This window comes from Perognathus longimembris, chromosome 21, assembly GCF_023159225.1.
Source record: "Perognathus longimembris pacificus isolate PPM17 chromosome 21, ASM2315922v1, whole genome shotgun sequence".
NCBI lineage: Eukaryota > Metazoa > Chordata > Mammalia > Rodentia > Heteromyidae > Perognathus > Perognathus longimembris.
In genome coordinates, this window is record NC_063181.1 from 5,767,166 (window position 1) to 5,788,342 (window position 21,177).

General features: G+C 41.9%; 1 protein-coding gene across 1 annotated transcript in view; it reads right to left on the reverse strand.

The window, feature by feature from the left end:
• LOC125339723 (disintegrin and metalloproteinase domain-containing protein 2-like) overlaps positions 1-21,177 on the reverse strand; it is a 32,831-nt gene that overhangs the window by 7,338 nt on the left and 4,316 nt on the right. The window contains exons 4-15 of the mRNA XM_048330983.1: positions 18,981-19,059; positions 17,499-17,575; positions 17,019-17,187; positions 15,118-15,174; positions 12,696-12,767; positions 12,083-12,249; positions 10,700-10,781; positions 7,377-7,513; positions 5,567-5,740; positions 4,323-4,353; positions 2,896-2,970; positions 2,591-2,786 (exon numbers count right to left, since the gene is read on the reverse strand). Coding sequence (XP_048186940.1) covers positions 2,591-2,786; positions 2,896-2,970; positions 4,323-4,353; positions 5,567-5,740; positions 7,377-7,513; positions 10,700-10,781; positions 12,083-12,249; positions 12,696-12,767; positions 15,118-15,174; positions 17,019-17,187; positions 17,499-17,575; positions 18,981-19,059 — 1,316 coding nt within the window. The remainder of the gene's footprint in view (positions 1-2,590; positions 2,787-2,895; positions 2,971-4,322; positions 4,354-5,566; positions 5,741-7,376; positions 7,514-10,699; positions 10,782-12,082; positions 12,250-12,695; positions 12,768-15,117; positions 15,175-17,018; positions 17,188-17,498; positions 17,576-18,980; positions 19,060-21,177) is intronic.

Here is a 21,177-nt window from a genome sequence, read left to right on the forward strand (position 1 = left end):
GTAAATTATCTATTTCATTTTAATTCTTTTAAGAACTACCTATTTCTTAAACTAGCTCTATTAGCTCTGCTCTAGTTGAAGACCTAAGACAAAAGCCTTCTGCCAAGATGTTTGATTATTCCCTTGTGATGCTGGGCCGAGACTTCTGAAACTGTGAGCCAAAGGTAACTTTTTTCCTCTTTTTAAAAAATTATGTTTTATTATCTTTAAGTAGGCGTATAGAAGTATACCCTTCTTTTTAAGTGGATATATCCCAGGTATGTGTTATAGCAATAGAAAGTTGACTCACATACAAACATATTCACAACAACACAATTCACAGACATCTATGAACATATAAAATTAAGATGGCTGATAAAACAGATAATATCCTGATGAAAGAAAAACACATTATGGCTGATTTTTTTTCCCTAAGAAGCCACGTTTCAGTGGAATACCATGGTTAAAATGCCAGAAGAGAGGAAACGTCAATGCTGCATCCTAGACCAGTGCAAAATGTCTTTAAAACTTTAAGAGAAAAGGAAAGGATTTTGCAGACTACCCAAAAATACATTTCCAGTGGATTTTCAAGGGAGGTTAATGAAAAATATTCAAGAGGAAGGAAGAACTATTATACTGTACAGAAACTTGAAATTACCCAAATAAATAAAAGGATGTGCCTTGAATACACAGAAGCAAGTACAATTCCCGTACAATCCCCTCCCCTTTATCATTCTTTTTTTCTTTTTTTTTGGCCAGTCCTGGGCCTTGGACTCAGGACCTGAGCACCGTCCCTGGCTTCTTCCCGCTCAAGGCTAGCACTCTGCCACCTGAGCCACAGCGCCCCTTCTGGCCATTTTCCATATATGTGGTGCTGGGGAATCGAACCTAGAGCTTCATGTGTAGGAGGCAAGCACTCTTGCCACTAGGCCATATTCCCAGCCCCTGGGTCGCGGTAGTTTTATTTTTTTGAGATATAAGTCTCATGGACTTTCCTGCCCAGGCTGGCTTCCAACTGCAATCCTCAGATCTCAGCCTCCCGAGTAGCTAGGATTTCAAGCATAAGCCACCAGTGCCAGGTCTCCCAAATTATTTTTTAGAGATGGTATAATAATATACCTCAGAACAAGATCTTTGTTTAGGCCTGGGAATGTAGCTTAGGTAGAGTGCTTGCCTGGCATGCATGAGACCCTGGGTTCGATTCCTCAGTACCACATAAGCAAAAACAAAAAACAAACAAACAAACAAACAGGATCTTTGTTTGCTTCTGGCCAGCATACAGTGTAGAAGCAGATCCATTAGGAGTGATGCGAACTCGGAGCTGTGCCTTGTGATGCACACTACTTCCAGGCCACGCTCATTGAGATGGCCTTTCCAGCTGAGCATTCCGCGCAGTCTCCCAGCTGCTCAGCCCTGACCGTGTGGGTCTTGTCCCCAGACACTTCTTACCTCAGCAATGGCTTTCAAAGTAGCTCCCAGTCAGGATCAGAAAGTCAAAGATGGAATGTTTTCTCTCATAGGTAGATCTAGGACTAACACACATACACAGACGCGTACAGAGTAACACAGACACAGACACACACACACACACACACACGACTGAATCAAGGGACTGTAGAGAGTAGATGGGGAAACACGAACGGTGATGTGCGTGAACAACGCGTGAATAAATTTGTATTGTAGGAAGATAGCACAAGGAAATCCACTGAAAGTTGTTTAGCTACCTCCGGTCTCTGGGATAGGGAAAAGACTCAGCAAGAGAGGGGGTCGGTTCTGATCAGTGGGCGATCTGTGCAAAACTGCAGAGAGACTCCTATGAATATAATTCATGTCCACTAATAAAATCAAGTTGCAACTCCGTGGAGGAAGAAGAGGGAAGTATGGCCCTGACCTTTCCCGAGTGCCCCTCTCAGGCCCTGGGCCCTTTGCAACATTTTCAGATACAATTTTAAATTATGTTGCTGGCTTTTGATCATTGTTTCTCACTAGGAGGATTTGTCCAAATCCAAGCTAGTGATCACCCCACCGCAGAAACAGAGAGCCCGTGGGGGTCTCTTTTGCCTTGATGCTATCTATTTAAAATAATTTTATTGAGATATCGCCGTGGGGATGATAGGCAATCACAGTGTACACTTCATGGCAGATGACCTTGACGTTTCTGAAGATTCATGGTTAAAGTTTCTTCCCTTCTCTTCTCCCCACCCCCATTGTCTTTTCTGTAGACTATAACCCAAATGGTATGATTTCGTTTTTACATGCACAGCGTTGTTTTAATTCAGACTTCATGACAGTCCATTTCCAGGCCACACTTCCCTGCCACCAGGTCCTCTGTGGCTCCGCACTGTGGGTGTGTGCTTGAATTCATGTCCTTGGCTTGTGCCTCTGCTGTCACTGAAGAGTATCCTTCCCGTAGGTTGCCTTTCCGTGCTAGTTTTCCTACTGTTAGTCCTAGTGTTAGCTCCATCTACCTAGTTTGTTCGGGAGAACACTCGTGAGATGGCGAGCTGCCGATGGCTACCTAATTTCTGCCTCTGTTCCAGGTGTCACATCTATTTCTTTTCCGTAACCAGTTAAAAAAAAATAAAAACTTATATGCAACATGGAAACGCACCCTGTCCGAAGAGATCCTGGCACTGCCGCTGCCCGCTCCTGCACGTCCCTTGCACGCAGATCCACTGGTTGTGCCCGCACGGGTGTCCGTCGTGGACGTAGAGGTTCTGCTGGCAGGATGTGGAGGAGCCGTTGCAGAACTCGGGGAGGTCGCACTCCTCCAGGGCGGGCCTGCACAGCGTTCCTTTGACCCTAAACTGATGACACACAATGACACGCGTCGAGGCCCTGGAGGCGTGGGGAGGAGGAGGAACGGCTCTCACCGGGTGAGCTGCACCGGGACGGCCGGGGCTTGCAGGCACTTACCCGACAGTTGGAACAGCACGGTCCGGTGTCGCACTCCATGCCGGCTACAAGGGTGCAGGTGGCAGCGTTGCAGCACTGCGGCTTCTTGTATTTGCAGTCCTGGAAGGCAAACCAAAGGCTCTCGGTACCTTTCCACGCCCAACTACGTGTGCTGGGGGTAGGCCCGCACGACCGCTGCGCGTGACCATCGCTCCCGTGTTGGCAAACGTACCAAGGCCCCGCGTATTCATTTGCTGGCCCAGCACTCGCCTAGCGATCACCTACGCAGCGCTAGGGCCTGGGTCTGTGCTGGGGTGCGAGCATTTTCCTGGAGTTGTGTATCTCGAGAGTGATCCTATCAGAAACACAGTTCTCTGGAGCCGTGCGTTTTGTCAGGGCTAAGCCGCTCACAGCTCTGGCTGGGGCAAAGACATGGTCGACTACAACGCGGGAAAGAAACAGATACGATTTTAGAGTTTTGAGCTGGCTGCTGGTGGCGCGCAACTGTCACCTTAGCTACTCAGGAGGACGAGATCTGAGAATCGGGATGGGACACAGGCGGGGACAGAAACGTCCATGAGACTCCTCTCTCCCACTAACGAGCAAAAGCAGCTGGAAGTAGAGACGTGGCTTCAGTGGTTGAGTGCCAGACTTAAGCAAAAAAGCCTGGTGTGAGTTCAGGCCTCAGTACTCGCTCACACACACACTCTCTCTCACACACACACACGCACACATGCCTGCGCACAAACACGCGCAAACTCACGCACACGCACAAATTAAAAAAATTTATAGGACTAGTTCTTATTCAATCATGATCCCTTATATTTTAATAACTATCAACATTTTATGGGTTATTCCAAGTTTAGTTTTAAATTATTTAATGAAGAAGCTGGGAATGATATTTTGAAGACATGACTGACTTACCTCTGTATCATTAATTCATATCTTATTGCACCTTGTTATGTATAAACTCCATGTGTGTTCATCTACGTCCTGTGAATCTGCCTTAAAAGTTCTGCTATTAGTAGGGTTACTAAGAAGGGAAATCTGTTGAGACAATGCACACACACACACATCCACACACTTCCATATTTTTAATTGTTAAGGATTTGAAGTTCTTTTTTTTTGTTGTTGTTGTTTGCCAGTCCTGGGGCTTGACCTCAGGGCCTGAGCACTGTCCTTGGCGTCTTTCTGCTCAAGGCTAGCACACTACCACTTGAGTCACAGCACCACTTCTGGCTTTTTTTCTTCTTTCTATATATGCAGTGCTGAGGAATCGAACCCAGGGCTTCATGTATGTAAGGCAAGCACTCTACCGCTAGGCCACATTCCCAGCCCCAATTGTCAAGGATTTGCAATGAGGTAAGTTGGGAAACATTTTCAGTAAGTGGAACAGAAAAAAAAATCCCCATGTATTTCAGTAATCTTCACAAGATTTGTAGCAGCACACCGCTAGGACACAGGCAATTTTCAGTAGTTCTCACAGGCAATCTGCCCAACAAATGTCACTGTGGGATTCTCAAGGGGAAAACATCACAGTGGCGCAGGACTCAGTCACATGGCATTGAGTGGATATCATGTGATCTACTATGGAAAGTGAAAAATTTCAAGGGATTTCCACTCAACGCAAACCAGGCAAAGGCACTTGAGTACCATTTAAGAATCTAGGAAACCGACGTTTTATGTTGGAGAGAGTTACACTCAGGAACATGAATTCCACTCAGGGATTCCTGGTGACCCCAGAGCCACAACGCAGCCTGTGGCACAACACTTTACCCTCGCCTTCACTTGATCCTGTTCCTTGAAAATCTGACTTAATTCATTTTTATCCTCTTTAGCCTTCCCACTTTCCTCTACCTTCACAACTTTCTCTAATATTTCTGTGGTTTGGAAAAACACATGTTGTCTATGTACACTCTGAATCTTTAAAAAAAACGTAAGTACTAAGAGCCCACATGTTTACTTTTCATATATAGCTATGATATGGTGAACATGTTACCTCTACCTTTCTGAATAGAAGCGGGATGTAGGTTAGAATGACAAGCTAGGAAAAGTATATTCTCAAGAGCCTGGGTCAGTTACAGAATTAATAACCTTGATAATCACTTGTTTGTGACATTCGAGAGGTGGCTTTGAAGAACACAGAATGAGGGAGAAATGGAGAGAGACAGGCCCAGGGTGCGAGCTCTGTTATGCAGGAGAAATAAAACCTAGAAACCCAATGTACAACTGACTAGTTACAATACTGTTAACTTGGAATTTGCTGACAGTGATATCAATAATTGTCAGACAAAAGAGAGAAAGGAGGGAAGGAAGGAAGGAGGGAAGAATAAAAGAAGGAAGGAAAGAAGGATGAGAAGGAGGGACAGAAGGGATGAAGGAAAGAAGGATCTCGTTGTGCCCTCAGCTTCCATATATGTGAGGTTACAGAGATGTTAGCTTATTGTGGTAAATACTTCACACTGTATATCTGTATCAAATTACTGATTCACATGCCCTAAATATATAAAATTACCGGTGTAGTCTACAAATCGGTGAATCCCTAGAGCTTCCCTCCTAGGCCTCCCCAGGTCTTCGTGGAAGGACAAGTGTGATCGTGAAGGAGCCCGAGAGCCCAACCCTCTCAAGGCTGAGGGTTTGTCATGCCAGTCGGATGGCCATCTCCTCTCGTGCGGTACTTACCGACTCAGACCCGCAGTCACAAATCTCTCCCTCTTCCACAATGCCATTCCCGCACACGGGGGCTTCCTTGTAGGACGGCTGTAGGTGCGGCCGATTCTGAAGGCAGTGGGACAGTGGGCTTGCCATGAAGACTGCAAAGTCTTCCTTGCTGCAGCTGCTGAAGACCTTGGTGCCGCTGGAATGGCTGCAAATGCACAACACTTAAGTTTGTGTAAGACTTTGCACAACAGCTTCCAAGAAAGCCATTTAACTGGCATGCCACACAGACATAAATTTGCCAGTGTCAACACAACAACAACTCCCTTTGCCTGTGTGTAGGAAGTCAAGTCTTTTAGTAGGATTAAGTAAGTGATCAATAACATTTGATTGCCTCTCACACTCCGCTTCAATGTGCTGCTGTTCTTGTTTGAGCTTCTTCCTTACACATTGCCTACCTCTCTTTAATTTATTGCTTCCTTTTCCTCATATGAATTCCAAATCTTGGAATATCCTTGTATTAACAAAAATGTCCTCTTCCTCCCTCCCTCCCTTTCCTCTCCTTCCTTCTCTCCCTCCCTTCTTTCTTCCCCTCCCCTTCCTTTTCTCCCTTCTTCCCTCTTTCCCTTTCTTCCTCCCTCTTTCCCTGTCCCTCCCTCCTTTCTTCTCTTTCTTTTCTTCCTTGTACATTGCTAAGTAAGCTTTTGACCATCTCCTTTCTTTATCCATACTTACTCATAGGTAATTTTATCCACTTCCTTAGTTTTCAATAGCGTCTATATTGGATAACTCGTATCTTTGTTCCTCTAACTCAAACTTATCAGCTAAATTCCAGCATCCAATATGTGATTCATTCTGCGGTGTTTTTTCTTGAGCCTTCCTCATGGGCACCTTGAATTTAAATTCACTAAACTCTTGATACCCCTTGCCCCAAGTCGGCCCCTCACAAAGGAAAACCAATGTGTGTAATCCTGACCAGTCCAATCACTTCAAATCTTAGTCCTGCCATTTACAGGTTGGGTCTTTTTTTTTTTCCACGTCAACCCTAAGGCTCGGACTCAGGGCCTGGGCACTGTCCCTCAGCTTCCTTTTGCACAAGGCTACTGCTCTTCACTTGAACCACAGCTTTTGTGGCAATGAAGTGTCTAATAGATTTTCCTGTCCAGGCTGGCTTTGAACCATGATCCTAAGATCTCAGCCTCCTGAGGAGCTAGGATAGAGATGTGAGCCGCCACCTCCCAACTTCAGGTTACATTTTTTTAAAAGAGGTATTGTTACACTATTTATATTTGAGTTCCATCATTACAATATGGAGACAAAGGCACCGTTTACCTTGCACGACTGCAAGGCTGTATTGTGACTGTTTCCACAGTCAATAAAGTTAACCTCCAGCTGATAAATGAACCAGGATAAAAGATAGAGGGCTGCGCCTATTTCCTGCTCACCCCGTGTCTGCCACAACACACCATCACATACATCTCTCTCTATCACCTGTATCCAGAATGCATTCTCCCTGCTCCTGCCTGTCACCATCTCAGGACACGGCTTGGAAATTGGCTATGAGTTTCCACCACATGCCCTTTGTAGTTTTTTTTTTGGCCAGTCCTGGGCCTTGGACTCAGGGCCTGAGCACTGTCCCTGGCTTCTTCCCGCTCAAGGCTAGCACTCTGCCACTTGAGCCACTGCGCCGCTTCTGGCCGTTTTCTGTATATGTGGTGCTGGGGAATCGAACCTAGGGCCTCGTGTATCCTAGGCAGGCACTCTTGCCACTAGGCTATATCCCCAGCCCCTCTTTGTAGTTTTTATTTCCCCAACATGGATAATACAAAAGTGAAGCCTCTTACACTGCTTCTGGGTTCATGATGCAGACCACTCCTGGGCAGTGACACTTGCTCAAGTCATCGTAAGAAATACCCATGCCGAAGCTCAGTAACTGAACTAAAATAATAGCAAGCGATTCCAGACTTATGACTCTGGGATGCTGGGAAAACAAAATGAAACGAAACCCACAGCTGTGGATGAACGTCTGTGGGGTGGTGTACTTTACTGCAAGAAAAGTGTTACTTTAAAAAGCAGTCACAGCACTGAGATCCCTTTGTACAAAGACTTGAAGGTCATATCAAAAGACAAACGCCCCATCACAGTTTTTTTAAGTAGTCACACAATTGAACAAAACAAAGGCATCTGTTCCAGGGTTCTGATGTGGTGTGCTGGGGGGGGGGGAGGGGTCCCAGTGCATCATGGGTATCATTACAATCAAGAGAACAAGAATAGCACACCTGAAATTGTACCACCTTCTGGGGGTGACTCACTGGGTGGCATCAGCTCGTGGAATAAAACTGTCACTGTGACTCGCTAGGTGTGAGTGACAATGGCTTTAGTGACAAACGCAAGCATGCACATGTCAAGTTATGAACAGGTTGTGACTTGATTCTTCAGAGTTGTTATTTGTTATTATTTTTGGTTAATTGTGGGACTTGAACTCAGGGCCTGGGCACTTTTCTTGAGCTATTCTGCTCAGGGCTAGCACTCTACCAACTTGAGTCACAGCTCTGATTCCTGTGTTCTGGGTGGTAATGGGAGGTAAGAATCTCACAGATTTTCCTGTCAGGGCTGGCTTCAAACTGTGGTCCTCGGTCTCCTTAGTAGCTAGGATTACAGGTGTGACCCTCCAGCACCGGCTCAGAGATGTTACTTTATAGGACAGCTTCACAGGTTTTATTATTATTATTATTTTTTTCTGAGGCAGAATCTTATTATGCCTGGACTTGGTGTTCTTGCCTCCGTTTCCTGAATTTCTGGGAATACAGCTGTGAACTCCTATGCTTAGCTTCAATATTAAAAAACAAACAAACTTGGGGCTGGGAATATAGCCTAGTGGCAAGAGTTCTTGCCTCCTACACATGAAGCCGTGGGTTCGATTCCTCAGCACCACATATACAGAAAATGGCCAGAAGTGGCGCTGTGGCTCAGGTAGCAGAGTGCTAGCCTTGAGCAAAAAAGAAGCCAGGGACAGTGCTCAGGCCCTGAGTTCAAGGCCCAGGACTGGCCAAAAAAAAACAAACCCAAAAAACTCATGAAGTCGGTCATTGAAATAATTTATATTATGCTAATAATAGATGATATTTCAAAAATGTGTATAGCTTATAAAGGAAAACAGAATTAAGCAGGCCTTATTCATGTAAGGAGCAACAGAACACAATGAAAATTTTACTTGAAATTGCTACCAGCAAATATAGAAATATCAGATACAGATGAATTGATAACATTTAATATAACAAAAACTGAATTTAAAATTTTTATATTTACAGATATCATTAAACAAGTTTAAACATCTAGGAATAAATCTGACCAAAGATAGGAGAGCTTCAACAGGAAAAACTACAGTGAGGTTTATACTTCTTATTTTACTACACATTTTATTTTTTCATATTTAAGTTGCTCTCTACTTAACTGGGAAATGTTTTATGGTGTATTTTCATCTTCACTTTATTTTGTTATATCTCTTACGAGGAAATAACATTTGAGTTTTCAAAGTATTTTAACTCAGAGTTTTCTCTTGTGAATTTAATCTATTTACCTTCACATAATTACTTCTGAAGTAGAAAGTAAGACGTTTAGCATTCATATATAACATCATTAATTTTTTTCTACTCATTTTATTTCATACTTTGTTCTTTGCCTTTTCCCTTTATCTGTTGACATTATTTTCTAATGGGTTCTACACCATAGTGTGAGGTGTTTTTTTGTTTCGTTCTGTGTTGTCAGTCCTGGGGCTTGAACTCAAGGCCTGAACTTCTCTTTGTGCAAGGCTAGCACTCTACCACTTGAGCCACAGCGCCGCTTCCTGCTTTTTCCGTTTATGTGCATGCTAGACAAGCACTCTTCCTCCCACTAAGCCACATTCCAAGCCCTACTGTGAGTTTTGTTTTGTTTTGTGCCGGTCCTGGGGCTTGAACTCAAGGCCTGGGCACTGTCCCTGAGCTGCTTCTGCTGAAGACTACCGCTTGAGCCACAGTGACAGTCTAGAGGACTTTCCTGCCCAGGCTGGTTTCAAACTGAGATCCTCAGATCTCAGTCTCCTGAGCAGCTAGGATTCCAGCTGTGAGCCACTGGTGCTTAGCCATAACATCAGTCTTATTGTTCTCTCATTTGCACACCTCGTTTCTGATACCTTTTTAATATCTAGTCTTTTTTTCTGAAGAGGACAACTTTGATAGTGCTCTCTCGCTCTCCCTTTCTCTCTCTGGTTAAGACAAAAATAGCAGTGTGTATCCATTCTTATTTTCATTATCTTTATAGCTTTTAATGGGTTTAAATAACTTCTGTAAGTAGTTCTCAATGTCAGGCAGACATTTGGCAATCCTGTTGAGAATCTGTATGCTTAAAATACGTTCGTCACCTCACATGTTTTGAATACTGGGAACTAGGCCCAGCGCCTCCTACTTTCTTGCTGTGTTTGTGGGGCAGGTTCTCCTCCATTTGAGTCACATTCCTGGTGCTTTGATTTTTGTTTTGCTTTTGCGATTAAGTCATTGCAAACATTGTCCAGGCTGGTCTAAAACCCCTGAACTTCCGGTCTCCACTTCCTGAGTAGCTGAGCTTACAGGTATGAACAACCAGGACTGAGCTCAACTGGGAACATGTGCAAAATATTTACAAAAAGCAAGGTGAGAAGGCATATCCTGTTCATGAGAACAACAAGATGAAAGGGTGACAGCATTTTGGAGCACCCTAAGATTTCCTATGAGCTAAGTAATGTCAACCACATCTGGCATTGGATTCTGGTTGTCTTCACCCGTGGCCTGTGAAGCATTGGATAGTTTCAAAGGTTTTATTTTAATCTAACCAGTAAATGTATAAAATCTAAACTTAGTTAAAATACATGCATGAACATTATTAAGAATATAACAAAAATTAATAGCACCCAATAATAACCACTACCTTAGTAACTTCCTAGATGGGCTATGTGGGACTCATGAACTGAACAGGCTAGTGTTCTTCCATGTAGTGGACGCCTTGTAGCCTAAGTATTCCTATCAGCAGTGGTACAAAGGTCCCTAGAGCAATGCACATGTAATATGCAAGAAAATAACAAGGTAAGGAAGTCTGCTGTTTCCGCCCTTCGGTCTACTTATCTATTTAATCTGATTACTTCATACCATACCAGCACAACACCTCCTGCAAAGTTTTTATCACACATCTTCCCTTGGATGGTGGCACCAATGTAATTGGATGTTTCTCTGTAGCTGAAATGTAAACATAGATTCGAATCATACAAATTTTCAGAAGTAATCAGAAGCAAAATTCTTTTTATCCCCAAAGACAGAGTTTCACTTTGCAGGTTGTTGTTAAATTCACATTCCTGTGAACATTTAGGTAACACTGTATGGGGTATGCCTACTCTTGTTTCAGCGTATTTTTAAGGGGATAAAGTAGATCCAAAAGAACTAACAGAAAGTGAAATTTCCATATTACATTCTGGAATACAGTGAAGACGCACTCTATGTAAAATGAGTAAATCCTCCCAAACAAATGTGTCAAAAATAAACAAAAGTCAGCCTGCCAGGCTACACAAAAGTATGTCATATATGTGGAGTAGAAGAAAATATATGTTAAGATGGAAAAATGTAAGTATTCTGAATTACTGGTAAAAAGAAAGGCAAAAAGCTTATTAAACAAAAGGAGAGCCAGGCCCTGGTTGGTGGCTTATGCTTGTAATCCTAGCTACTCAGGAGGCTTAGATCTGAGGACCCATAGTTTAAAGACTGCTGGGGCAGAAAAGTTCATGAAACATATCTCCAATTAATTAACAAAGTGGAGCAGTAGCTCAAATGGAAGAGCATTAGCCCTGAGTGAAATTGCTAAGGGGTAGTATCTAGTCCCTGATATCAATCCCTAGTACTGGTACAAAATTAGATAGACACAAAAGGAGGTGTTTGTATACTAAAATCCTCAGCAGCATGAAGCTACATGGTGCTCACATTATGTTGAAATACATAGTGATGTTTCCATTTCTTTGTTATTTTTGAGAAAGACTGTCACAACACTGGAAAGAAGACTCAATCACCTCACGAATAAAATTCAGATCTGACTATCCATATAGCTACTGATTATTTAAGGTCAGCTTAAGGATATTTAAAGATGTGATATGTATTCTAAGGTAAGAAGGCGTGTGGTACCAAGGTTGCAGAAGGTTGAGCTATAAGTCAATGGCTATTGTGGTGAATGTCAATAATTGTCATAAGTACGGTGCTTTGAAAAATAATAGTCACATGGTAATGTCAGAAAAGAATGACTGGAGACGTTTGTCTCCAAAGGCTTGCCAGTCCTGAGAATCAGGGTCAAATTGGGCAGTGTATAGGGTATGTGTGTGTGTGTGTGTGTGTGTGTGTGTGTGTGTGTGTGTGTGTGTGTGTGTATCTCGTACTGAGCAAGCATGAGGACCTATGTTCAAGTTTTCAGTACCACAAAAAAGAAAAAAATAGCAATAGTGCTAAATTGATACGTTTTCTCTGGATGAGCTTCCGTAATTCCAAAATATGCTTACGTGAGTAAAAACGCTACATCATGGGGACGTAAAACAAGGTAAGATCGCTTCCATGTTAGAAACCTGTGCAATAGCTCATTAGCATTTCCCGAGGTTGAAATTTTGTTTTCATCTGTCCAAAATTCCAGTGAAGACAAAATTATGGTGAGATTAAAGGAAGTAAAAATCTAAAACAGAACACATGCAGAAAACAGGTTCAAGCAGCAGCATCGGAATAGACGTGGTAATGTGTTTCTGACAATAAACTTCTCACACATATTCAACATATGAACTGTCAATCTCTACTGGACCTTTACAAGTCTGCTACCAAGCAACAGTGTTAACAATACAAGTCCTAGTTAAAGCTTCTAAGCTGTTTGCATATAAGCAAACCTGCAAAAAGCGTCTCAATTAATTTAGTCTTCACAATAACCTAAACATATATGTACATATATATATATACATAATTGTCATGATGCCCAATTTAAAGGCAGAAAGACAAAAGTTAAAATGATGCTTAAATTTCCCTGTATCATACCACATGTACATTTAAGCAATATCCTAAAAGAAGGTGTAGAGAGATTGTTTTAGTAGCACAGGCCAAGTACAAAGTTTTAAAAGAGCAAATACTTACAGCATTGGTCAATACAATCAACTGGAAAATTTTTTCAGTGACAATGTTCGTGTCAGAGCCCATATGATCGTACTGCAAAACACAATTGCCCTTGAGATCTATGTACACATTGCCTAATGTTTAGTTACTGCTTTCCTTTTGTCTAAAATTTAGTCTAATAAAGTCAGAAATTGTTTAAATTGTTAACATTATTTATTTTATTATCATACAAGCCATAGAATGTATCTGGAGTGGAGACTGTAAATGTAAAAAAAAACTACAAGACTGCAAAATATGGCATAATTCCACTACCAATAAATTCTGGCTAGTAGTTGCTGATAGAAAATTCTAGCTTTAAACTGAAAGACTTCTTACTTTGCAAAGCTGAAAAAGGAAATCAGAAAGATTGCAGATCTACTATACCCATTCAAAGCCATGCTTGCCTGAAACGCCATTAAAGTATATTACATAAGTATCAGTAGAAATATAGAGTCAAAAGAATGAAATAAGGAAAAGTTAAAAAAAAAAGTCAGAGATAAGATTTAGAAAGTGGTAAATGTATGAAGAGACCCAGGACGTGTGACTCTTAAACTCGTAAACCAGCAGATCAACGCAATTCATCCTGAAAACACTGACACACTGACTAGATCTTGTCTCCAAGAGCAAAACAAGCTGGCTTTCAAGAACAAAACTTAAGGATTAACATAAACTTTGCTTAAGTTGTTGAGTCTGGGACAATTTCCAGAAGGTATATATGGAAAAAAAATCCCAAAATGTTAATACTGAATGACTTCATTTATATAACTTTTTTGAAACAACACACACACCACCACCACCACCACCACCACCACCACCACCACCACGCACGCCCGAGTGGAGAACAGATTGGCGGATTCCAGAGATCAGAGGAAGTACAGCAGTGGAGAAGTGGGGTGGGCCCAAGAACAAAACATGATAGATTCTTGTGCGGTGCGACTATTCTGTGTCTCGACTGCTTCAGTCACAATAGTCCACTCTAGCAGTATGCTATATGGCATACTGTTTAAAGGGTGGACAGGATCTCTTTCCATCCTTAGAACTGCACATGAATACCTAATTATCTTCAAATAAAAACGAAAATTAAAAGCTAGAAAGTGTCTTTGACAAAAGGAAAACAAAATAGTTGTGAAGCAGAATGAATCAAAGTGACAGACGTGAACGGACATATATCACTAAACATGAATGGATTATATAATGAAACACATCAAATTGTCAGGCTTGATTAAGAAAACAAAAACCAGGAGAATTAACTGTTTACAGGAGACACACCACATTTCGTAAAGACACAAATCATTTGAATGTAAAAGGATTGAAGGTATAAACCATGTAAACAGAGATGACAAAGGAGACCAATGTCCTTCAGGAAGCTTTCAAAGTAGAACTGTATGAGCGTCCAAGAACACAGCCAGGAAGTCACACAAAATAGACCCAATGAATGAGGTCAGAAACAAAAGCCCACAGTTATGTGGCCCATTAATATAAACACAAAAACCCTGTGCAAAACACTAATTTAAATTGTATTTGTTAAGTGGCAGATTCTTTGTACAACTAAAGATAATAAAAAAATACTCAAAAAACGGGGAAAAAACACAACATAGGAAACGAGTGTACAACCCAACGAAATGGGATACAAAGTTTGCTTGATGGCCAGATTATGGGCAAAGGTGCAGGTATTTCCTTAGGGAAATTCTAAATATATTGAGAATATTCATCTAATTTTTAGGGCTGAAGCATGGAACTTGGCTATAAAATAGAAAAATTAAAGAAAAGGAAAATGAAATCAACACATTGAATTGAAATCGCTTTGTATAACTGTTTTGAAGATAATTTTAAAAATTATATTAAAAGAGAAATTTCTTGGGGATTCTAAACTTCACATAATTGTAGTTCTATTTCAGGAGGGAATTCTTTGAGGAAGAACTTTCTGGAAACATGACTACTTCTTCTTCTTCTTCTTCTTCTTCTTCTTCTTCTTCTTCTTCTTCTTCTTCTTCTTCTTCAATAAAGACTATTGTTTCCCTACCTACCAAGAGATCTTATGAATAGAGAACTCCTTATTTCTTCCTTAAGCAACAGAAATCCTGTCAACTATTGTGTTCAAAATTAAGAAAAGTGCTAGAGTATATACAATAAGTTCCTACAATTCTATAACTATCTGTAAATGATTATTAAGGAACCATTTATTTGCTGTACATTACTATTTATAAATTAATAATAAAAATGTTCTAGAAATTCAAACCCAATTGCCTACTGATAAAATTCAAAATACAGGACAACACAGGAAATGTAAATTTATCACTAGTTCTTCTCTATTAAAAACTCATTCTGGCAATGCAAGAACATTTTTATAACATCATTGAGAACAAAATGTGGCCAAAAAAAATAAATAAATCAAACTACTTACCAATCGTTTTTCAACAACAATATGCATTTCTATATACCGAGGGAGATCTTTTTGTGCCTGAAAAGAATCCACAAACTTTATGTCCCAAACGGGGGAAATACTTAAGTCTTTTCAATATTTGTCATTACTACTAATGAGCTCAATGTTGGAAAATTCTCATTGGCCCTGCATTCAGTACTACTGGCTTTAATATGACTTTTACTACATTATTTTGTGTTATGATTTTGTATATACTCCCAAAAGAGTACTGAGACTTCAACCCTTGTACAACTCACCTCAGACGAGGCGAGTAGCAGGGTGTCAAATGGTGGATTTCTTAAACTAGACCACAGATATTGGCGTTTGGAGATTTGCCCATTGAACTTTTCCTTTTCTTTTTTTGTTGGTCATGGGGCTTGAACTCAGGGCCTAGGTTCTGTCCCTGAACTCTGTTGCTCAAGGCTAGCGCTCTACCACTTTGAGCCACAGCACCACTTCCGATACTGGCATTTGGAATGTGATGTCAGATACTTAGAACATAGTGGCTACATTAGACCCCAATGTCAGGTTTCAGGAAACTTCCATTCTTGCTTAACCTGTCTATGGCTTAGACTCTGCTGGAAAATGGGGTTGTTAACAAAATGGTATCTGTTACATGAGAAGAAATGCATGAAGGCCAAACTGTAAAACAAGCTTAGCAGGCACGGGGCAGAGCAGTGTCGAGGGCACGGAATGACACGTGACAAAAACAACAAAACCACCCCAGTAGGGGGACAGAATTCACAATGCAGAATAGAGGCTCCAACTCCAGAAATGTAGGAAACTTTTACTATATTCATTTTATGGTGTTTTTTTTTTTGATGCTGATATTGAGACTTGAACTCAGGGCCTAGGTACTATTCCTCAGCTTTTTGTTCAAGGCTCCACCACTTGAGCCATAGCTCTACTTCTGGCTTTTTGCTGACGAACTGGAGAAGAGAGTCTCATGAATTTTTCTGCCCAACATTTCTACCCAACATTAAGCACCAAATAGTTCATGGTGTCAATGGGGACGTTAAAAATCTTCATTTCATTGAAGTTCCTAAACTTGGAGTCCTTTACTGGGGTTAGGCTACTGAAAAAAAACAAAAACAACCCACTGTATGCTTGAGGATTCAAGGATATTTCTTTCTTCCAACCAAGTGTTGGCTGTTTAATACTTGCTGAAGTAATCCTTATTAATTCCCATCATTTACATTAAGACTGCTGTTGATCAGTTTATTGGCAATCTTATTTAAAGAAAATCCCCAGTTCACTTTACAAAAAAAAAATTTTAAATGTAAGATGAAGGCATAAGAGAATTCTAGACATCGTGTCTTTCGGGAAGGTGGGCTAGTGCCGGATTTCCAAGGGCTTCGAAAGCCAGGTTGTTTAATAAGAAAAAGCTGCCGTACACAGGATGTGTGTGCTGAGACGTGAGACATGCAAAGATGACTCTGGGTGTGGGACAAAGCCGGCTGAACCCATCAAACAGATCCAAAAATACACTGCCGGCGTGCTCCCGCTGCAATGTGGAGGCACTAGAGACTTACAAGCTTACAAGACATCAAAGGATCAAAGGACATGGCTATGTGGGGGTTGGGGAGGAAGAGGAATATGATAGGCAGATAGATGACAGACAGGTGGAGGAACTGTGTGTGTGTGTGTGTGTGTGTGTGTGTGTGTGTAATTTGAGCAACCAGTACGTTAACTATGAAATCAACTAACTCAGGAAAGTATTTGGAGTAGGAATGGGATACCTGTAAGTCCTAGTAGATAAAGCCAAAGAAAAATGTGTAATAAGATGGATAAGCTAGGAAACCTGCGGTGTCACATAGAAAAGATCTCTACTTAAAAATGAGAGTAGATAGAAAAAAATACAATTTAGTCTGTGAGCCACCAACCTCTACTTTTTGTACTTTATACGTCAGCTCTTTTAATTCAACCTCTTTTTCAGCATATAAAGAAGCACTTGATCTCTTATGCATGAGTCGGTAAATCACGTGCTCAAAACCAAGTGAAGACTCCAGAGGTTCAATTCCATAACTAACATTTCCAAACTGCAATATGCCCCTACAAATTACAATAAAAAGTGTGTAAATAAAATAATACATTTGCACGCATCAATTAAACACCACTATAACTTTACAAGTCAGTTACATGCTATTGACGTGATTTTTTTTTAATTATATGCATATCACAATCAGACTTAGGTGGTGAAGTAAGAGAAAGTGAATGAGTATGGCGTAGAATAATAATGTAATTAGTTATCTGTCAAGTTATCAATTAACATGCCATGATCCAATTCAGCCAGGCCATTAGCAAAAAATAATTTCCAGGTAAGGAATCCATTTTTGTAGTTCCCTCCGGCTGGGCGTTACCACCTGAGCCCGTTGCACGTGCTAAGGATCACCATGGAGTTGGGGTGACCCTCCAAATATCCTTGGTAGTGGCAGAAGCTCTGAAAGACAAAGGGGACCCCGCACGTGAGAACAGCACATGTTCAAGGCCGCGTTGTCAGACACTGAACACATACGCGTGGGGTTGTGTCTCGAGTACCCATTGTTTCCAAAGTGGGCTTCTAAGACAATTAGGTGAGTATGTGGCTTGATTTTCTGAAATGTCCCTGCCACCCCCATCTGGTTCCTAAAGGACTTTGCAACCGTTTTCACATTTTTTTTTCCCTGTGTTATAAATTCAACACGACTTTCGCATCACTAGGGAGAGGTTAAAAATGATTAAAACCGTGTGTTGTTTTCATACCCCTCTGGCTTAGTTCTGCATGCCAGAGAAGCAAAATGAACCCACAGCCACAAGAGAAAGTCGTTTGAGGAAGTGTTCTGAGTGGAATGGCAGTACAATGTAGCTGGGGTAGACCAAAGGTAAAATGTGGAAAATCTCTCTTCTGTACTTGAGTGACAAAGGTAGACAGAAACAGAAAGGGAAATAACACTGAACCCAAGAAAGAAGATAATTACATCTGTGGAGATCCTCACTGGCTCCCTCTGGGCAGGTGATATCGCAATAGAAAACCCAAACTTGGGGCTGGGAATGTGGCTCAGTGGTAGAGCACGTGCCTAGCATGCATGAAGCCCTGGGTTCAATTCCTTAGTACCATGTAAACAGAAAAAGCCAGAAGTGGCGCTGTGGCTCAAGTGGCAGAGTGCTAGCCTTGAGCAAAAAGAAGCCAGGGACAGTGCTCAGGCCCTGAGTTCAAGCCCCAGGACTGTGGGGGGGGTGGTGGAGGTGGGCGGGGAAGCAACAACAACCCACTTTTAGCAGTAGTGGCCACAGTTTCAGAAGTGCTAGAAACTGAAATGCAAATTCCAACAGAGGCAGGAGGCCCTAAAATGTGGGCCGTTATCTGAGGTGCACTTAGTCCTGATTGAGAGTATGGGAAAGATAGTCCCTCCCTCCCTGCAATGCTTCTTAGCAACCAGGCTCAATTTCATGCTACTCTCCCCTGTTTATCTTGCTTCCTAGCAACCAGGCTGAATTCCATGCTCCTCCTACCTGTTTATCAGGGAGGACAAGATGCCCAATGGCTGGAAGTTCCCTACAGGTGAGTGTGCAAAACCCATTGGACCTAAGATGGCAGACAGACCTAACTTGAGGCAAGCTCTAGCTTCACTGTAATCAAGTGTCCCTGTAAGAGCCACACCTACCAACCACCCTGACAGAAACTCCCACAGATGACATTAGCACGCCACGGGAATCGGGTGGTTAGGAAGCAACCCAATCCTACTTGCTCTTGGGTCACCATCCTATTGTAATAAGGGCCCAGTACCAAAGATTTCATTCATGCCAAAACAAGACAGAACGCTGTGTGTGGAGGTAGTGGGTGACACAGACAACCAAAAACACACCTTACTATCTTCTTCAATAGGCATCATGATTCCCGAACCATCGTAACTATAAACTCTAAAACTGTTGGGTAAAAAAGGTCTGTGAAGAGAAAGACAAAAGGGTATTTAATAGAAAAGTTGTTCCCTACGATTTATTTTGGAGAAAGATGCTTAGTATACTTGTTTGGTTTTTGTTGCCAGTCCTGGGGCGTGGACTCAGGGCCTGAGCACTGGCCCTGGCTTCTTTTTGCTCAAGGCTAGCACTCTGCCACTTGAGCCACAGCGCCACTTCTGGCTTTTATCTATATATGTGGTGCTGAGGAATCGAACCCACGGCTTCATGTATACAAGGCGAGCACTCTACCACTAGGCCATATTCCTAGCCCCCTTAGTATTCTTGTTATAGGTAGGCAGGTTGGCAGAAAAAGATCAACAGATCTTTCACCTCCTGTCGACCCTCTCCAAGTAGCCAAAGGTATTGTGAGCAAAAAGTACACAGTTGAAGGCACCACTGGACTACCTGATTTTGAAATATACCACAAATATATAGTAATTGAAACTGCATGGTACAGGCATTTAACAAAAAACAGATACATAGACCAGAGTACATATCAGAGGAACAAACCCATACCTTTATAATCAACCAATCTCTGAAAAATTTATCAAGAACATGCATGGGGAAGAACTTCTTGTAAAAATATTCGTTTCTGGAAGATTGAATGTTCACACAAAGAAGAACGAAATTGGACCTTTTTGTCTTACACCATGTACAAAATTCATGAAAGATGGATTGAAGCTCCCTGAAACTACAAAGCTGATAGAAAAAAAAACCATAGAAAGAAAAGCTCTGTAACTTTAGCCTGGGAAAAGATTTTTTGACTATCACACACACACACACACACACACACACACACACACACACACACATCACAGCATCTTCCAACAAAACCTGTAGAGCTAGCTGGGCACTGGTGGCTCGCTCTCATAATCCTTTGGAGGCTGAGATCCAAGTGATCCAAGATTGCAGTTCAAAGGGAAGAAGGGAAGAACAGTCTTGCAAGACTCCATCTCCCAAATAACCACCAAAAAGCTTGGCCAGTGGCCTGGCTCAGGTGGTAGAGTGCCAGCTTAATAAACATGCTGAGCAAGTAGAAGGTCCCCGAGTTTAAGTCTTCATACTGCCAAAAATAAATAAAAGGCATCTGGCTAGAAATACCCTCCAAAATGTGTGAATAACAAGAAGGAAAATTAGTACTTGCCATTATCACATAACGGTTTGTGTCTTCTCCAAACTTATATGTTGAAATCTCATAACTAACGCGATGTTAGGAGGCTGGGTTGTTTAGGCCATGGGGGTGGAATTCTCCAGAATAAGATCGGTGTTCTTATAAGAGACCACAAGAGAGGACCACCCCAAATCTACTTGATCTTGACCTCCAGTCTCCAGGACCCTGTTAGTCCCTTTTTATTACCATGACAGAATGCTCGAGTGAACAAATTAAAGAATGACATTTTCATGTTCATTTGTATTTTGTTACTGCAGCCCAGAGAGACACAGTCCCTGCAGGGTGCAGATCATGGGCGTGGACTCAGGGTGGCTACCCAGGTCTCGCCATTTGTGATTATGAAGAAATGAAAGCCCTAAACTCCACTCCATACAGATGTGAAATGAATCTCGAGCAAACGCCTTCCTTGCCGAAACCCCGCAAGGAGGACCAGTCCTGAACCCTGAGCAGGGCTAACGGGCAGACGAGTGAAATGCCAGCACCCATAAGCGCACCCCAAAGAAAGATCAGACAGACAGCGTCACAGAAGACAATGCCTCACCACATGCGTGAGAAAAGCTATACAAGCGCGGGAAAGCCCAAAGCACGCACTATATGGAGAGAAACAGCAATCATTAGGCCAGCGATGGAATTCAAGGAGAAGAAGTAAAGGTTTCCGTGTTGGAGACCCAGAAATAGAAGCTGTCAGGCAGTATATGGATCACAGTGGTGTATATTTGTACAGAAATGCTACACACAACACTACAGTGATATAGTCACTGAAAAAGAGTTCCTAGAAGAAACTAGACATCCTTTGCCTAGAGAAACAGTAAAATGAAAGTTAGTATCTGAAGAAAATACTGGCAGTAAAGCACAAAGTCAAGAAACAGCAGGGCGTGTGACAGGGTGAGTCAAGAACAGTAAACGCTGGAGAAGGAGCAGAATGGTCCCCC